At 43.4% G+C, this 17505-nt stretch overlaps 3 protein-coding genes and 1 pseudogene across 8 annotated transcripts; 3 read left to right on the top strand and 1 right to left on the bottom strand.

The window, feature by feature from the left end:
- The first annotated feature begins 476 nt into the window (after positions 1-476).
- LOC149090603 (uncharacterized) lies at positions 477-2405 on the top strand (annotated as a pseudogene).
- Positions 2406-2812: 407 nt separating this feature from the next.
- On the bottom strand, positions 2813-3633 carry LOC115564918 (mitochondrial cardiolipin hydrolase). Its single transcript, XM_030389760.2, has one exon. It carries the CDS (start codon positions 3581-3583, stop codon positions 2888-2890), a length of 696 nt encoding a protein of 231 aa, XP_030245620.2. The 5' UTR covers positions 3584-3633; the 3' UTR covers positions 2813-2887.
- Positions 3634-4453: 820 nt separating this feature from the next.
- Positions 4454-15605, top strand: G9a (histone-lysine N-methyltransferase G9a). 6 transcript variants are annotated; one of them, XM_089264695.1, is made up of 11 exons: positions 4454-4573; positions 5687-7107; positions 8978-11059; positions 11138-11379; positions 11453-11817; positions 11881-12122; positions 12190-12380; positions 12581-12742; positions 12806-13343; positions 13423-13796; positions 13860-15605. In XM_089264695.1, the coding sequence occupies exons 2-11, from the start codon at positions 5830-5832 to the stop codon at positions 14068-14070; spliced, it is 5685 nt and encodes a 1894-aa protein (XP_089120821.1). In that variant the 5' UTR covers positions 4454-4573; positions 5687-5829; the 3' UTR covers positions 14071-15605. The 6 variants fall into 6 exon arrangements, with proteins under 6 accessions (XP_089120821.1, XP_089120824.1, XP_089120819.1 ...); XM_089264698.1 differs by having other exon boundaries at positions 4456-4579; positions 5690-7107; XM_089264693.1 differs by having other exon boundaries at positions 4464-4847; positions 5690-7107.
- Positions 15606-16613: 1008 nt separating this feature from the next.
- Positions 16614-17286, top strand: LOC108657043 (cytochrome c oxidase assembly factor 6 homolog). Its single transcript, XM_018109495.3, has one exon. The coding sequence runs from the start codon at positions 16841-16843 to the stop codon at positions 17117-17119; it is 279 nt and encodes a 92-aa protein (XP_017964984.1). The 5' UTR covers positions 16614-16840; the 3' UTR covers positions 17120-17286.
- The last annotated feature ends 219 nt before the right edge of the window (positions 17287-17505 follow it).

Raw genomic sequence — 17505 nt, 5'->3', positions numbered from 1 at the left:
CAAGTCAAAATTTGAGAATATGTAGCCAGGCTCTAAAATCTACAATTCTTATTATACATATTTAAGCAATTGAATTTTTTGTGACGTCATTGGGCCAAAGCAAATGCACTCGTAGCGAACATGAATAATTTTTCACATATATAGTGGCTATCTGAAATACAGTAACACAGTATAGTTGTGCTACGGAAATTGTGTATTTCTCACATATAAATTCATATATATTTTGCTACAAATTGTGTGCTTTGCTGATATCGAAATGTGTATTTAAAATTGCATTGGTGCGTAAGAGCTGCAGCAATAATCGGACTATCGAAATACAGTCGTGTTTTTTCGATGATTGTTTGCAACTTGCGATATATAATTGGGCACACAAACGAAGCAAAATACAATCGGTTCGACTGCGCGCAATTTAAACTTGAAATACATAAACTAATTGGCAAAATAATAAATACGCTTAGATAAACACCATAAATATATAGATGCACTTAAGCAAGTTTGTATTGCAATTGAATTGAATCGTTTGTTCATTGTGGCTGCAAATATGGCGCGCACCGTCTATGAAGTACAACGGGACTTTTGCGATGAGCAGCGGCATACGTTCAGAAATAATTTGGGACTCGTAGGCTTAAATAGAAATATATAGTATATCTTTTGTATACAGACTATTTAAAGAAAACTCAATCTTTGCTTATCCGTAGGTTGGCGTCCGACCAGGCGAACGTCCTTAAACAAAAGTTGTCAAATCTGATTCATGATCAAATGGGTCTAAGCCCCAAGGCGCTGGCCACCCAACGGCAGCAGTTATTCGAGAATGTGTGGAAGCAGCGCATTTACACGAATCGTACTCTGCTGTCGGCCATTATCTATGTGCTGGTAACCCAGGAATCGGATCCCGTCTTGGCCTTGCATTCCACTAATTTCGGCTGTCATCCGGTCATACGCACGCGCAAATGTCTGCGAGCAGATGGCGGTAACAGTGACGGTTGTTGCATGATCTTCATCGATGAGACTGGTCGCGTCAATGCCAATTGGCTGAAGTATGTACGCAAGAATGCGCTGCCCAAAGGTACGATGATAGCATCAGAACAAGGCAACTCTGACGACGGCTACGAAAAAGTGCAATTGATGGTGCAATCGACACCCGCTGCCTGGATAAAGCAAAAGGTTCTTAATGTCAGCGATAAGCTGGTCTCAATTGGTGGCATCCTGGGCACTGTACCCATGGCAGCTTCCCTGGCATGCTCTGTGGCTGCTTCTATATTGATGACAACCACTGTGGTGGGCTGCTCCGCAGCTGCCTACACCACAGTGCGTTCGACCACACGGCTCATCGATCGCGGCTGGCGCAGCCAGAGCACATCTTTAGCCAATAGTGAGGCACTGCTGCCCGGTTGGCTGTCACGGGCATTAATTTATCATCCATGGTCATCTCTGGCACGGGTGTTGTCTATGATCTGTACTTAAAGATTAGCGATGAGCAGCAGCTGACTAGCTTTGATGTCATGCAAATTGCCTCCAGCCTGTTAGTCTTCACGCACTCCATCAATAATATGCGCATCGCTTCCAGAGCGACCAATGGCTACAGTCTGCGACGTGCCCTCAGCACGCAGAGCCGGAAAGTGTTTGATCGCATTGCCCGAGAATCGACGAAGCTGCACAGCAATCAAACCGATGGCAAGTTCGATATTGTTCGCATCATCAATGACATACCCTACAAGGAGGCGTTGCTCAGCCTTCACAAGGTCCATTCACATTTATCAAATGGCTCTACAGCGTCCAGCGTTAAGTCTGCTGTTGGTGTCCTGCCCCAGTTCGTTCGCCACAAAGTGGGTGGCCAATTGCGTGTGAACATAGATCAGCTGGCCAGCCAGCTGGGCGTCAAGTTTGTCCAGCAGATCGGCAATCTGGCAAGCTTCACCGATGTGATTGATGGTCTCCTCCGCTACTACAGCGACCAGGCCGCCCAGCTGCTGTTGCAGCTCACTCGCAACTTTATCGAGCAGCAAGCGGATAGCATCGATCGTAACTTGAACACGTTCGTCTCCACCGAGCTGGTGCTCTATCGCATATTAAACCACTGCATCAAGAACTACGAGAGCTGCGCTGTCGACTTTCTCGAGCGTCGTCGCTTTGAGATTATCGATGTCATTTCCAAATACTTTCAATCGTTGCTTCCACAGCCTGAGCATAATTCCAGACGCCGCAAATGTGCCACTTGCCACGGCGTCTACTATATGTGCTCCCTATGAAATAGACTTTAGTATATGTATCTGGTATACTTACTTAGTAAGTGCTTTTTAATGTGATCTCTGATTTAGTCAGCCAAATATGTGATTATTGTAACTTTTATATTTTGTATGTGTGGATTGTTTTTTCATTAAAAAAATACTGTGTAAGTCATAAAAGTGAGTTTTAAGTATAATAATTCTAGTCTTTAAGAGGTTTTAATGATTATGGTTAAAATGGAAGCCATTACTCAATAAAAGGTCTAGTCAAATGAAAATCACTACGTTATCTAAATAACTTTTATATTTATTTTAAATAGTTTTCACATTTGATTTATAGTTGACTCTGAAATACACATAAGAATTATATATAGATGATAATTACGTTTTGCATTATAGAAAATATCTTGGTCAACCTAGCTTATATGGATTTCAAAAGAGCTTAGGAATGTGACTGGAGCATCCTAATACGTATTTCCCCTTAACACGTATGCTTACTGGATTGGACAAAATATGTGTATTGCCCCACATCTATATATAGTTATATAATTAAAGAAAAACTATTTCCTTTTTAATTTTGTTTTATTTTTTCAATGGTCTCTGCATTTTATAATTATTGTTATGCTGTATATGACATAGGCTCTCTGCTTATTGACATGGAATCAATAGTAATCAGTTTGAGTGGAGAACACCTTCCACATGCGATCGAATTCTGCTTGGAATGCTTTGGCCAGTTGTTCATTGGTGGTGATGATGACATTTTCCCAGTTGCCACCGGTGCCGCTATCAGTCCAGTTGAGGGAGCCATTTATAAACACGCTGTTGCTTTTTGGTCCGTTAATGTTTTTCTTATACCAAAGACGATCAACACGGCCTTGCTCATCGATCACACAGAAGCGGTGTTGCATAAAGTTCCTGGAACTCTGGCTACGTACTTGGGCACCCCAATTCATGAGATCCAGGAGCAAATAGCTGAATGCTTTGCTGCGGTGACTGACTATGATACGTACGGCAACATTGCGGAGCAAGGCGTTCTTCAAAGCGTTAGTTATCTCAATGGAGCCGAGGGTATACATGGCTAGGTCAATGCTGAATTTGGCGTTGTTCAAATGGTCGATAATACGATTGACGTGCGCGTGAGTGCAATATTTATTTGAACAATGGAATACTTGACCCTTTCGGCTTGCCTTAATGTGTTCTTTGGCACATTGGCCACCTAGCTCATTGAATAGGAGCACCTCCTCCTTGCTTTCCTTGCGCCAGTTGCACACCAACTGGTAGGCGAACACTATCACATCGTAGGCAACAATCATGCCAATAAAAATGATCAATAATGACCAATAGGAGGAGAACCACATTTGAAACACTATAAAAGCAGAGAATTATATATTTTTGACTATTTATAATATGAAATAATGTGGAATATTCATCCGCTTACTTTTTTTCACAAGAATATGCTTTAAGCGCTCAACTGTCAAAAAGTGAACATTTAAAGTGACACTAAACTAGTTCTTCCGGAGCGAACAGACGCTTCGTTCTTTATTCTGTTAACTGTAAAATGACATTTTGAAATTTTAACATGTCACATATGAATAACAGTGATGAGTTATATGCGGAAAATAATGGCTATTCATAAATCTTTCATATATTATTTATATATTAAATTTTACTATTGAGTTATTATTGATAATTTATCACACTTACATTGTTTAAAATAAAAAACAAAAATGCAACGATTGGTTTCAAAAATATAACCGGATATTGAGGTGCTGGTAAGCCACTGTTAACACTCCAAATATTAATTAAGAACTGCTAAGAAAATACCAGACAGAGAGAACGTATTTGCAAACCGTAATATACTGAAATGGGCAAAACATCAACTGCGCGCTTTTAAAAATGGCTTACATATAATGCGGAATATGTAAAATATGTTCGTAAGTCTAAATCTATGTTTTTTTTTATAAAAAATATGTTGTCCTTGTATACTTATGTTGGCTATGAACTGCTCGAATAATTTTCGATAATTGGTACTTCGTGTATAATTAAAGATTTCCATCGTAAAAGTTAACAGGTATGCTATTAATTGCAGTTTGAATAAGAATCGATGCATTTGTACCCATTAAAGGTTATTTGTGGCAATACTTATTCTGTAGACAATAATTCAATGCCGAAATACCAAATAGAAATACCAAAAAACGTAATACCAAAATCATGTAAACGTACATAGCTATCAACAGACAAACAACAGCAGCAGTGAGAGCGTGCGAGACTACGACGAAGACGGTTCGCCGAGAGTTACGCACAGAGTATGTGCTGGCGGCGTATAACGGCGGACGGACAAAAACAAAGTGTGCGTGCGTGTGTGTGTGTTTCTCTTTATTTTCTTTTGTAACAACAAATATTAGTTAAATCATAATTACCTATATTGTACAAATCGAAAACTGCAGAAATATGCAGCGTTTTGTGTGAGTGTAAATTGACTTCGCATCGTGCTTGGGTGTGAAAATGACGAATTTAAATAGCTATCAGAAAGCAACACAGTACACAATTTGCATCTAGCTTTTGTGAGGAATCATTAAAAAAAACTCAGCTGAAAAGAAAAATCAAAATCAACAATTATAAGTAATTACAAATACAAATACAGCTATGTATAACTGCTATAGCAGCAGCAGCAGCGGCAGCAGCAGCACTATTAGTAGCAGAGCAGCGGCAGAGCAGCCACCACGGTCGTTTAGCAGCCAGCACCAAGAAGACGAAGAGCAAGACGAAAAGTAAAACAACAATAAAGCTGGCCATATTCATACAAAAAAAAAAAAAAAAAACAGCATGTTGTGAGCTAATCAGAATCGGTTGAAGGCAGGCAGAGGTTTTTTTTACGTTTTCGCTTTTATCGTGGATAAATAATTAATAAATTATAATTACGTGAAAACTGTAAATTGCAATTGAAATTATTTGCTTTATATATATAAAATTAATGCAAAGTTGAAGCGACGCTTTTGTAGCCGCAGTCGCAGTCAACGTCGTCTCGTGGTGTCAACGTCAACTCCAACCGCGCCGCTACTTCGTGCGTTTGTATGTGTGCGAGCGTTGAATGCCTCGGTGTGCGTGTCCCCCTGTGCCTACGGAAGGTGGGCTCGCTGCCCCTGCTCGTAGAAAGGCGCTTCCTGTCGGCAGACAAGTTTATAATATTGTGTTTGTTATTGCTCTGCACTCTTTCTCAGCGCCTGCTGATTATTGTCGTCGCTGGCAGTGGCTGCGCTGCCGCTGCCTTTTCATTTTGTTTTTAGTATGAAAATGCAGAGTTAAATAAATTGCTATGAGTGGAAATCTTATCGTCATTAGCTTAGCCCTCCCCCTATTTGACCTCCCCACGTTCTGTTCCGTTCTGGTATCGATGCCGTGTGTCATGGTGAATACCAAAGTATTGATTCCATATTTTTTATGCACACGCTTATTTGCAGCAGCAGCGCATATGCAGCACAAGCGTAGCTTAAATTAACTGTAAATCAAAATAAAATCAAAGCCAAATAGCAAATTAAAAAGAGTAGAAACAAAACAAGCAAACACCCAAAATCAAAATTTTAAAAACAAAAACAAAGAAAAGATGACGGACGTCGCAGAGCTGTTGAACAGCATGTCGAGCACATTTAATAGCGACTGCGCCACCAGCACCGCCGAGGGCGGAACGCTTCTCAATCTGGACCTGGCCGAGGATAAGACCGTAAAGTGGCGCAATTTGGCAAACAATCAATTTGCCTGCAAGGATAAGGACAAAAAGCAGAGCATCAAAAGCGACGAAACGCACGAGAAGCAACAGGAGGCAGCGCAGCAGCAGCCGCCAGAGCCGACAAAGCTGCTCGATGCGGCCGTCAAATGCGAGACGGAAACTGTGGACGGCGCCCAGCAGCAGCCTCAAGGCCAGAGCCAAAGCCAAAGTCAGGCCAGCGATGTGGACGCTGACGCTAGCGCTAACGTCGACGTCAACGAGAACAACGACAGCGGCGTCGTCCGTGCAGAAATAACAGACAAAATTACGTCGGCAGAAGCAGACGAGACGGAATCAAAATCAGCCGCAGAGACGCCGCCGCCTAACGAAACGCCAGCAGCGGTGTCGGCAGCAGCAGCCGACAGTGAAAACGGTAATAATATTGATGTTGGTGTTGACGTTGGCGTTAGCGTTGCTGAGCGCGCAGCCGAGCCAGCTAAAGGCATTGAAAAAGAAGACGCACCGACAGTCAAATTGGAGCAGGAAGCGTGCAAAAGCGCTGTAGAGAACGCAACAATAGCAACAGCGACTGAGGCTACGTTGGCAACGTCGGCTACGCAAATTTTCGCTGCAGCTGAAGCCGTATCAACAACATCAGCAGAAGCAGCAGCCTCATCTGGTGATGGCATTAAGACTGAGACTGAGACGGAAACCACAAATGCAACAGCCAAAGAGGAAGAAGAAGAGCTTTCAGAGAAGAAACAAGAACAACAGCCGTTGCCAACTTCGCTGCAGGAACAAACATTGACCGCGCAGCACAAAGTAAGCTCAGATAGAGCAGCACCAGCAGCAGCGCTAACGGCAGCGGCAGCTGTAACAACAGACGCAATAGCCGAGGTCACATCGGCTACAGTCGCAGCATCTTCGGCAACGGTAACGGCATCCCTAGTGCCTGTCGCTCCACTTGTTGTCAGCTCTTCTGCCGACAACAGCAGCAGCAGCGGCAGCACCGTCGACATTATTGACGCCGCTGCTGACGCAACAGATACGAATGCGGCAGCTGGTGCTGCTGCTGCTGCTGCTGCTGCTGACAGCGTCGACATTGCTGTGCCAATAACAACAATAACAACAGTAACAACAACAACAGGGCAAGCACAAGTTAATGCTGATAAAAACGTAAGTGTATTCGTTTTTATGCGCGTGTGCTTTTGCATGCATATGCGTATGTGACTGTATTGTGTGAGTGAAAATGTAAGTGTGTGAGTGTGTGCGTGTGTATTAGTGAAGTCTCGAATTCTTTTCATTTTGTAGTTTGATTCACTTTCCGTTTTACTCTGCGACAATTGAACAGAATTGGGCAGCACTAGCAACTCGTTTAAGCACGATATAGAAAGGGGGAAGGGAGCCAAAAAAGAACGGGATTTCCCTTGGCATTTCAGCGGCCATTGATGATCGAAATAATAGTGATGTATGTATGTATGTTTATATATGTATGTACGTGCAGCCAGTCCTTCATTACTTTGGTTTCTGCAAAACATACATACATACATATTTAAGAGCAGAAAATAATGATAAATCATTTTAAAATGACTATTTAATCAGATTCTTATTGTAGTGTTGATAATCAATGCCTTTTCACAGACTATTTACATATATGTACATACATATGTATGTACATGTGCATGTGCAAAAATGAATAAATTAATACATATTTTTGTTTAAATAAACACCAGTTTTATATACTCCAGTAAGTTGGCTATATCACAATTATACTGAGAGCTTCGGTACTTGATAAGAAATTAGCCATGACTAGATTGATGTTGGTTTTATTTTTATAAGCAATTGATAAATAAATAAATAAATAAAATAAAAAGATTATGTTAAATGCAAGATAAAAACATTGTTTAACTAAATACATGTACATTTACACACATACACTGAACTATTAGGATTTCGATAACATGAAATATCACCGAATTATCGATCACTTTATTAGTGAGCTAAATATATTTATGTATGTATATGTTAAGGTAAACAAACCTCTAAAATATATTAAATATATATATTCTGAAATACCTGTATGTAATACCAAAAAAAAAAAAAGTCAGGTGTTAAAACTACGCTTAAATGTGGTCTTTAAAATTTGTGTGTGTGTGTGTGCGTTTTTTTATAGAAGTCGTTTGCCTGGCTCTTAAACTCGTTTTTCTTAAAAACTGCGATGCCCAATCGAAAGCCATTTTTAAGCGGCGTTTTATTTCGAACATGGCCTATGACAATAAACATCATTTAATATTTCAAATATATTAAATTGCAGCAAGAAAAAGAATATTCAATTTCAGTTTTCCAATAAATAAAAAGCAATAATCAATTAATCAGAAGTTAAATTGAAATATATATATATATACTTATAAATTGTATATATTTATGTCAATATACATATATGCATGTATGTACTATCGGTGCCACTTAATGAGGGCCGAGTGTAATTTGTAACATGAAATTTGAAGAGACTTTTGCTTTTGCTTTTGCTTTTGCTTTAATGAGCAAGCATCCGAGATATCACGGCGGACTGGGACTAGGGGCTGCAGGTAGCCATTGCCAGTGCCGGGGGTTGTACACCCCCAAGCCAGCTCTCCTCCTCGGGCAGGTGCTGGCAGTGTTTTGTAAGAACCGTTGCCAACAGCAACCGCACACGACTAGCCAAATGGAAGGGAAGAGCCTGCTTAGATGTGTGCACGATTCAGGACCCAAAATAATCATTCACATATATATGTCTGTATGCTTAGTGCGACAGAGAAGGCGAACGAGAGCACTTCTCAAATATATTTATTTTTTTGTCAACATAAATATATTTGCTCTGAAGATTATCGAATATAAGTTTTTGTTGATTCAAATGAAATACAAGGAAAGTTTTAACTTGATGGTGGCGTGAGTCTATCTGCGTGTGTGTGTGTGTGTGTGTGTGCGGTAGACCAATTAGCACCTGTTGTTTTTACCATTTGCCACTTGCTCTAATCCGTTATCTTCACGGTCTTTTCTTCTGCAGGGACAACCCATTCCGCCAAGCACGCGTCGCTTGCGTCGTACGCCGCGGCCCACAGACACGCCCACAACGACGCCAACGCCCTTGGCGACTGAAGAGCAAGAGCCGCCGGAGCTGGAGCATGAGCACGAGCAGCAAGAGCATGAACCGGAACAAGAGGAGGAAACTTCCAGTGATGTAAAAAAGGAGCCTGAAAAGTTGCCAAGTCTCAATGAGGGCGAGGCCAGCAACAGCAGCAGCGCAAATGCTGCACCGCCGCCCCCTCCTAAGCGCGGTCGTGGACGTGCCAAGAAGATCAAGCCCGAGGCCGAGCTGCCGTTGGAGGAGGCCCCACTGCCAGAGGAGGCCGCTGCAGTGGAGCGCAAAGTGGGACGCAAACGCAAGTTGCACGAGGAAGATCCGCTGATGCCAGACGTGCCTGCGCTGAGCATCAAGACCGAGCAGCAGGAGGAGGAGGCAGCGGCGCCCACTGGCGATGGCAAACGCATGCGACGCAGCGTGCGGCTGGGCAATCGTGTGGATCAAGCGCAGGCCTGGGCCGACGAGATCAAGTCGGAGCCACTGCCGGCCAGTGAGCTGCCCATACACCAGGCGGGAGCAGGCGCAGGCGCAGGAGCTGCGGGAGGAGGAGCAGCAGCTGTTGACCATATGCCCATGGCCGTGGTGTTGGACGAGAAGACGCCCAAGAAGCGCGGGCGCAAAGCCAAAATACCCGTGCCACCCAATGTCAGCGGACAGAGCGTGCCACAAGCTGCAGCCGGCGCTAGCAGCAGCGGCAACGGAAATGTTCATGCCACAAACAACTCTGCTGCTGCCACGCTGGGGCTGTCCAATGGCAGCAAGCGTGCTGCATCGGCGCTATCCTCGGGCGGTGCCGAGCAGCAGCAGCAGCAGCTGCCCAAGCGTTCGAAGCGACGCATCAAGCCCACCACGAAGATATTGGAGAACGAGGAGCTGCGCTGCGAGTTCGAGACGAAGCACATCGAGCGTCTGACCCAGTGGGAGGCGACATCGATGGCTGCGGCTGACGCAGACGGCGGACTGCCGTTCGATACGCCGCTGCAGGCCTTCAGCTCCAATTCGTCAACGTCGAGGCAGAAGAGCGAGAAGTCGGACGGCGGCAGCGGACTGGATCAGCATCCGACTGGCACCAGTGCGGTCAAGAAGCGTCTCTTCTCCAAGACACAGCGCGACATTGACAATTCGCACGCGGCGCTGCGGGCACAGAGCCGCGTCCGTCCCGGTCCCGACCTGGACCAGTTTCTGAGCGACATCAAGTCGGCCAAGCTGACCGCGAATCGCTCGCCCGAGGAGCGCAAGCTGAACAAGAAGCAGCTGCGCAAGCTGGCCAAGCAGAAGGAGAAGCATCTCAAGTCCTTGGGTCTGAGGCGCAACAACAGCGAGGAGGCCAGCGACAACGACAGCTCCAACACGGACAACGAGGAGTTCGTGCCCACCACGCGCGTCCAAGTGGGCAAGCCGAGTGTCACGCTGCGTCTGCGCAATGCCACCAAGGAGGCTGCCAATACCCCAGCAGCTAATGCCAAGCAGTCGCTGCAGCTGCCACCGCCGCCACCGCCCGCAACGCCTGCTGCGTCGTCCAAGCTACCGCGTCGCATAGGCGTGCGTGGGAACAATGCCACAGCAACAGCAACGGCAACGGCAACGGCAACGAGTGGAGCTGCAGCAACCACCTTGGAGCATGGCCAGCTGCAGACGTTGAACAACGCTATTCTGGCATCCACAGATGTTAGCGATGCCATAGCCAGCACCTCGGCAGCCGCCGCCGCAGCCGCAACCACAGCTGCCGGTTCGGGGTCGCCTACGTCGGCTGGCGTCAAATTCATTTGCCTGTGCCAGCGCAGCTCGCAGTACTATGCGCGCAATTCGCCGGATGCGTCCTTCTGCTGTGCCATCGACAACATTGACGAGCAGAAGATCGGCTGCTGCAACGAGTTGTCCGCCGAGGTGCACAATCTGCTGCGTCCCAGCCAGCGCGTCGGCTACATGATCCTCTGCGACGAGCACAAGAAGCGCCTCCAGTCGCACAACTGCTGTGCCGGCTGTGGCATCTTCTGCACTCAGGTAACATGCAGCAACAGTTAGTCCATCCAGCAGGCCAGTCCCACTAACTAACTAATCAATCTCAATCTCTGATTACAGGGCAAATTCGTGCTATGCAAGCAGCAGCACTTCTTTCATCCGGACTGCGCGCAGCGCTTCATACTCAATAGCCCATACGATGCCCAGCAGCAGCAGCAGTCGACGAATCCGGGCAACTTCATGAGTCCGCTGCTTGTGCTCAAGTGTCCGCACTGCGGCTTGGACACACCTGAGCGCACCTCCACGGTGACCATGAAATGCCAAACGTTGCCCGTATTTCTGCCCGCACAGAAGGCTAAAATGTAAGTTGCCCTCGACCACCACCGATTCCATGGCAGATCAGTCTAACTCTCTCTTCACTTTCACACCATGTAGAAAGCCTGCCAAGTTGACCACCTCATCGCATTTGACGCAGTTCGGTACTGCAGCGGGCGCTGGCTCAAAGCCGGCGGCTGGCGCTGGCGGTGGCTCTGCCAAGCCCGCAGCTGGCGGGGCTGCACGCGGCAAGGCGGCCAGTGGCAAATCGAATGGCACGCGAAGCAAGGCGAATGGAGGCAGTGCCTCCGGGCAGGCCTTGAATGTGATCAACTTTGAGCAGCTCATACCGGAGTCTGTGATGAATGTGGTGCTGCGCGATCGGATTGTGTCGTCCAGTGGACGCGTTACCACCGAATTCAATTCCCGGGACATGTACTACGCCGTGCAGAACGATGATCTGGAGCGCGTGGCCGAGATATTGGGTAGAGCATACGATAGATCATACTATTTATATTCGAATCGGTCTAATCTATCTTGTTCGACAGCCGCCGACTACAATGTAATGACGCGCATGCGTGAATTTCTGAATGGTACCTGCCTGCATCTGGTCGCCCACTCGGGGACCCTGCAAATGGCCTATCTGCTGCTGTGCAAGGGCGCCAGCTCCCAGGGCTTTGTCAACATTGTCGATAGCGAGCTGCGCACGGCCTTGATGTGTGCTGTGATGAACGACAAGTGCGATATGCTCAATCTGTTCCTGCAGTGCGGCGCCGATGTGGCTATCAAGGTGAGTCCTGCCCGCAGCGAACTCTATGGGATATACGTATAACTTTCGTATCTTTGCAATTTTGCAGGGTCCCGACGGCATGACCAGTCTGCACATTGCCGCCAAGCTGGGCAATCTGGAAGCTACCCAATTGATTGTGGATAGTTATCGCGGTTCGCGTAATATTACTGACTTTCTGTCCTTCATCAATGCCCAAGATGAGGGTGGCTGGACAGCCATGGTCTGGGCAGCGGAGCTGGGCCACAAGGATATTGTTAGGTGCGAACGAGTTCTTAAATCGAGCTAATTCATAATCACACATGTTAAAAGGCACTCGATAGTTGTTCATAACATGTTAAGCGATATTAACAGTTGTGCATTATGTTTACAGCCGTGCATATCAGCTTAACAGTAGCAAGAAAACAGTCTGTTACTATTACTGTTACTATATTTATTGTCTATGTTACCCTTCTTCACAGTCTGCTGCTTAATCATGGCGCCGATCCGAACATTTGCGACAATGACAATAACACGGTGCTGCACTGGTCCACGTTGCACAACGATGGATTGGAAACGATAATGGTGCTGCTGCAGGCGGGTGCCGATTGCAATGTACAAAATGTAGAAGGCGATACGCCGCTGTGAGTGGAAAGAAACCGGCACTGTCATCTCAATATCTAATTCATTGCGTATCTCTCTTGCAGTCACATTGCGTGTCGTCATTCGGTGACTCGGATGTGCATCGCTTTGATAGCGAACGGAGCCGATCTGATGATTAAGAATAAGGCGGAGCAGCTGCCCTATGACTGCATACCGAACGAGGACTCCGAATGCGGTCGCACCGTTGGCTTCAATATGCAGATGCGCAGCTTTCGCCCGCTGGGACTGCGTACTCGGGTCGTCTGTGCGGATGCCTCGAATGGACGCGAACTGCGCCCCATACAGGCGGTGCGCAACGAGCTGACCATGTCGGAGAATGAGGACGAGGCCGATGCTCTAATGTGGCCCGACTTTAAGTACATTGTCAATTGCATCATACTGCAGAACTCGGTGCAAATCGATAGGCGCGTCTCCCAGATGCGCATCTGCTCGTGCCTGGACAGCTGCAGCACCGATCAGTGCCAATGCAATGGGGCGTCCTCACAGAACTGGTATACGGCGGAGGGTCGCTTGAATTGTGACTTTAACTATGAGGATCCGGCGGTGATATTTGAATGTAACGATGTCTGCGGCTGCAATCAGGTAGAGTGAATGTCAAAGCAACCTAAATGCAAAACTCTCATTCTGTTGTCTCTCTGCCTCTCGATCTCTCCTTTTGCAGCTGTCCTGCAAGAATCGCGTCGTGCAGAATGGCACTCGGATTCCGTTGCAGATTGTCGAGTGCGAGGAGCCGACAAAGGGTTGGGGCGTTCGTGCCTTGGTCAATGTGCCCAAGGGCACTTTTGTGGCCAGCTACACTGGCGAAATACTGACGGCCCATGAGGCAGATCGGCGGACCGATGACAGCTACTACTTTGATCTGGATAACGGGCATTGCATCGATGCCAACTACTACGGCAATATAAGTCGTTTCTTCAATCATTCGTGCGAGCCAAATATATTGCCCGTGCGCGTTTTCTATGAGCATCAGGACTATCGCTTTCCAAAGATTGCGTTCTTCGCCTGTCGCGATATCGAATCCGGCGAGGAGATCTGGTTGGTATCCATAACACATCCATTTTTCACTCGTTATTTGACATTTTCGTTCCATTTGATTAGCTACGATTATGGCGAGAAGTTCTGGCGCGCCGAACAGCGCAGCAGTCAGCGTGGCGGCGCCGGCTGTAAGTGTCTTACAGCCTCCTGCAAATATGCACAACAGACACCCTCCAGTTCGAATGGATCGCCAGCAGCTGGCGAGGAAGCAACAGAAGAATGTCACGAGCAGCAGCAGCAGCAGCAGCAGCAGGCCAAGGAGCCAGTGCTGTAGTTTGTGACAGATATAGTAGAGAAGCAGTAACTAAACGATACCAATACCAAATCCACTCGAGCACAATCACATACACTCACACAAACACACAACATGGATAGAGATGGATATAGATACAGACAAGGACAGGGAGGGAAATAGATATAGAGATAGTAATTGAAAAGGAGGCAGTGACTCTCTTGGCCAAGCCAAGTTGCCAAGCATCACACACAAAAGAGCGCCATACACATACGATATATACATATATATAAGTAAATATTTATATATACATATATCTAGAAAATCAAAATCAGTTCCAATAGCAACAACAACAAAAAGATTCAAGAAAGTATGGCAATAACTTTAGAAGTTTCTGTTTCATTCTTAATTTCTTTTTCGATTTTTGTTGCTGTTGGTCCTCGACTGCCAAATGTTTCAAGATTTTTTATTTAGTTAACATTTATATATGCATATAGCTCTAGATATACACAGATATACGGATATATATGTATATATCTATATATCTATTATTTAGTTTGTTTTTATTGTGCATTTGTTTTTATGAGATAATTATGTATTTACATTTTATGTTTATTTTAAAATTTTGGTTCAATATTAAGCTGCATGTCACATTGTGCAATACAGAATGTTTAAACAGATATGCATATATGCAGATAGATTTATCTATACATAAATGTCTTTATATACATATATGCATATATAAGAGTTGCTTTATATATACATGCATATATATATATTCGCATTTATGTATCTTAATCTTAATCTATAATCTATGAGCGATCAAGGAAAATGAAATGCTGAGAATTTGTAACTAGTCAAGGCAAGCAATTTATACATATATAACTGTATGTATTTTATATATCGGGTTTGCATATATTTTGGCATTATTCAACCAGTTTCAAGGCAGACAATTAGCATTAATAAATTAATAATAGCGGCAACAACAACACATACACATCTAATTATAAATCTAACAATAACTATAATTTGTATTTTATTTTTTATGCATGTCTAGCAAAATTGCTTTAGCCACAAATGAAATGCAAAAAAAAATAAAATATATATATATGAGTATATATATATATATAAATACAAAAATTATAATAATAATAATTATATGTCATGCATAGCAAACTCAGAATCGGAATTGTAATTTATGTTTGTGCTTAATACGGTACTGATAGTAGCTAAAACATGTTTTACACACACACATATATACACTTACTCCCACACACAAAGTCTATTGTAAATCTATTTGCTGTCGCCTATTGAGAACAATGCCGTGTTTTGTTCATAGTCTTAACAGCAAAGCAGAGCTGTTACTGTTAACTGTGTTAACAGTAACTGTAATTGGCCAAATTAAGCTTTGCGCTCGTTAGCCACAAGTGCCTGGAAACGCTTTCAAAGATACCCAAACTAGACCCCAACTTAATAGGAGTGCAGGGGCTACTATGGCTAGACATGGTACTACAGGAATAGAACACAATATAATAATAATAATAATAATAATAAACAAAAACAAGAAGGGATAAAAACCAAACGAGCATTGACTGCAACGCATTTTTAGATGTGAGCACTTTATTCATTTCAGTTTGAATCATATCCTTGCGTCTAACGAATCACATCAAAAGCTAGAAAGAATTGTATAATATTTGAATAATACGAATTCATATACTAAACACATACATCTACATATACAAGCATTACATTCATATTTATACATATATACTTAAGTGTGGATATAAATTGTTTATATGTTTGTATGTATGTACACTAGAAATATGAATAAATTGATAAGTTATCAATGCTGAAATATAATATCACACACACACACACATACCCAAGCTTAGTTATACGATCTACATACATTTATACTAATAATATATATTTGTATTGCTGGAACATAAAGAGAGAACACGAACACTTTCATCGCATTGAGATTTGCAGTGTTCCTAGGGTTCACTTGAATTGTGTCATGTACACAAATAAAAAAAAGAAAAAACAATTTACATAAATATATATTTAGACGTAGGTGTTTTAGAGTCCAAATAACGGAGCATTTATTGCGCTCTCATTTGCACTTGGACAGCATTTTCTATACGTAATTTGTATAACATTTAAGCAACATTTACATATAGTATATGTATAACGGTTTCGATGCACACCATTTAGAATTTAAGTAGTCACCACTCATCATTATTATTATTGTTATTGTTTTGCTTTGTTCTGTTTATTTTTATTTTAAGTTTACAATTTGGTTTTTTAAGAAAAATTAAAATTTGTATAAATATATACAATTTGTTTAAATAGTTCACCTTAAAAATTAGTTGAAATTTAATACCAATAATGTTAAATATAAGTCATTGAGATATTAATTAAATCAAATAAATTGTACTAAAAGCAAAATCATTGTATTATTGCCTCAACTGTTAACGGTCAATCATTTGAATTGTAGCGCCAATATATTCAATGCAACCCTGCATTGATTTTTTTCCTTTCTAATCAGCTGTTGTGGGTTACTTAAGATATGGCCACACTGTTTTGATAATTGTATGTTTTGTAATTTTGAGGTTGGTTTTTGTGAATTTGTTGAACAATAAATAACATTTAACACAATTTTAATTGCTGATAAATAGGGATATTGACTAGCCACATAGGCTGCGAAGAGACAGTGCTTATTGCCCCCCATATCTGACATCTGAAAAGACAATACCGGCTAGCGGCAAAGGAATCAAAGTCAACTACATTAATATTTTGATCACTGCCAAAAATGAGTTTCCCCAACAAAGAGGAACGCGCCAAGTGCTGGGCCATGCGTGACGAATACTGGAAGTGTCTGGACGAGAATGCGCCCAAGCACAGCTCAACAAGCGGTGAAAAGGTGCCAAGTGCCTGCCAGAAAATGCGTAAAGCATTCGAGCAAGGCTGTCCCGGTCAATGGGTGAAACACTTTGACCGTAAACGCACATATGAACAGTTCAAGGAGAAAATGGCATCCGGATACGATCCACTGGTGGAGGAACGCGCCAAGGAAATCCCGACTAAATGAAAACGGCCAGTGAAGGAATGTGACATTCATTTTATTGTTACGTTAAATATCCCTTTTTTTTTTTTTTTGTATTGTTACATTATAGTGTAAATAAAACGTAAGCATTAGCATTATGCCGGCTGTTACTATATATACACCTTTATATGTATATACTTGCATATAATAAATATGTTTGGTTTTAAGTTGCAACGGCGGACAAACACTGTTTACACACATTGCTGTGTAAAAAATGTACTAAAAATGCATAAACGCCTTGCTGTTAAGAAATCCAAAGCGATCTAAAAGTTCTTTTGAGGAGCTTCAAAAAGCTTTACTAAAAGGCTTTTATTGAAACTAAGATCACTGCTACAAGTGATAGCTCCTTTAAATCATATATATAAATGAAA

This window comes from Drosophila navojoa, chromosome X (assembly GCF_054131105.1).
Source record: "Drosophila navojoa isolate 15081-1374.11 chromosome X, UAZ_NAV_1.0, whole genome shotgun sequence".
Lineage (NCBI taxonomy): Eukaryota > Metazoa > Arthropoda > Insecta > Diptera > Drosophilidae > Drosophila > Drosophila navojoa.
Note: the sequence above shows the minus strand (reverse complement) of the source record. Positions and strands in the feature narration are given on the sequence as shown.

Coding starts and splice junctions, on each gene's coding strand:
- LOC115564918 (XM_030389760.2), bottom strand. CDS start 3,583: ATGTGGTTCTCCTCCTATTGGTCATTATTGATCATTTTTATTGGCATG.
- G9a (XM_089264695.1), top strand. CDS start 5,830: ATGACGGACGTCGCAGAGCTGTTGAACAGCATGTCGAGCACATTTAAT. Junction 12,381..12,580: donor GGCCACAAGGATATTGTTAG/GTGCGAACGAGT, acceptor CCTTCTTCACAG/TCTGCTGCTTAATCATGGCG. Junction 13,344..13,422: donor ATGTCTGCGGCTGCAATCAG/GTAGAGTGAATG, acceptor CTCCTTTTGCAG/CTGTCCTGCAAGAATCGCGT.
- LOC108657043 (XM_018109495.3), top strand. CDS start 16,841: ATGAGTTTCCCCAACAAAGAGGAACGCGCCAAGTGCTGGGCCATGCGT.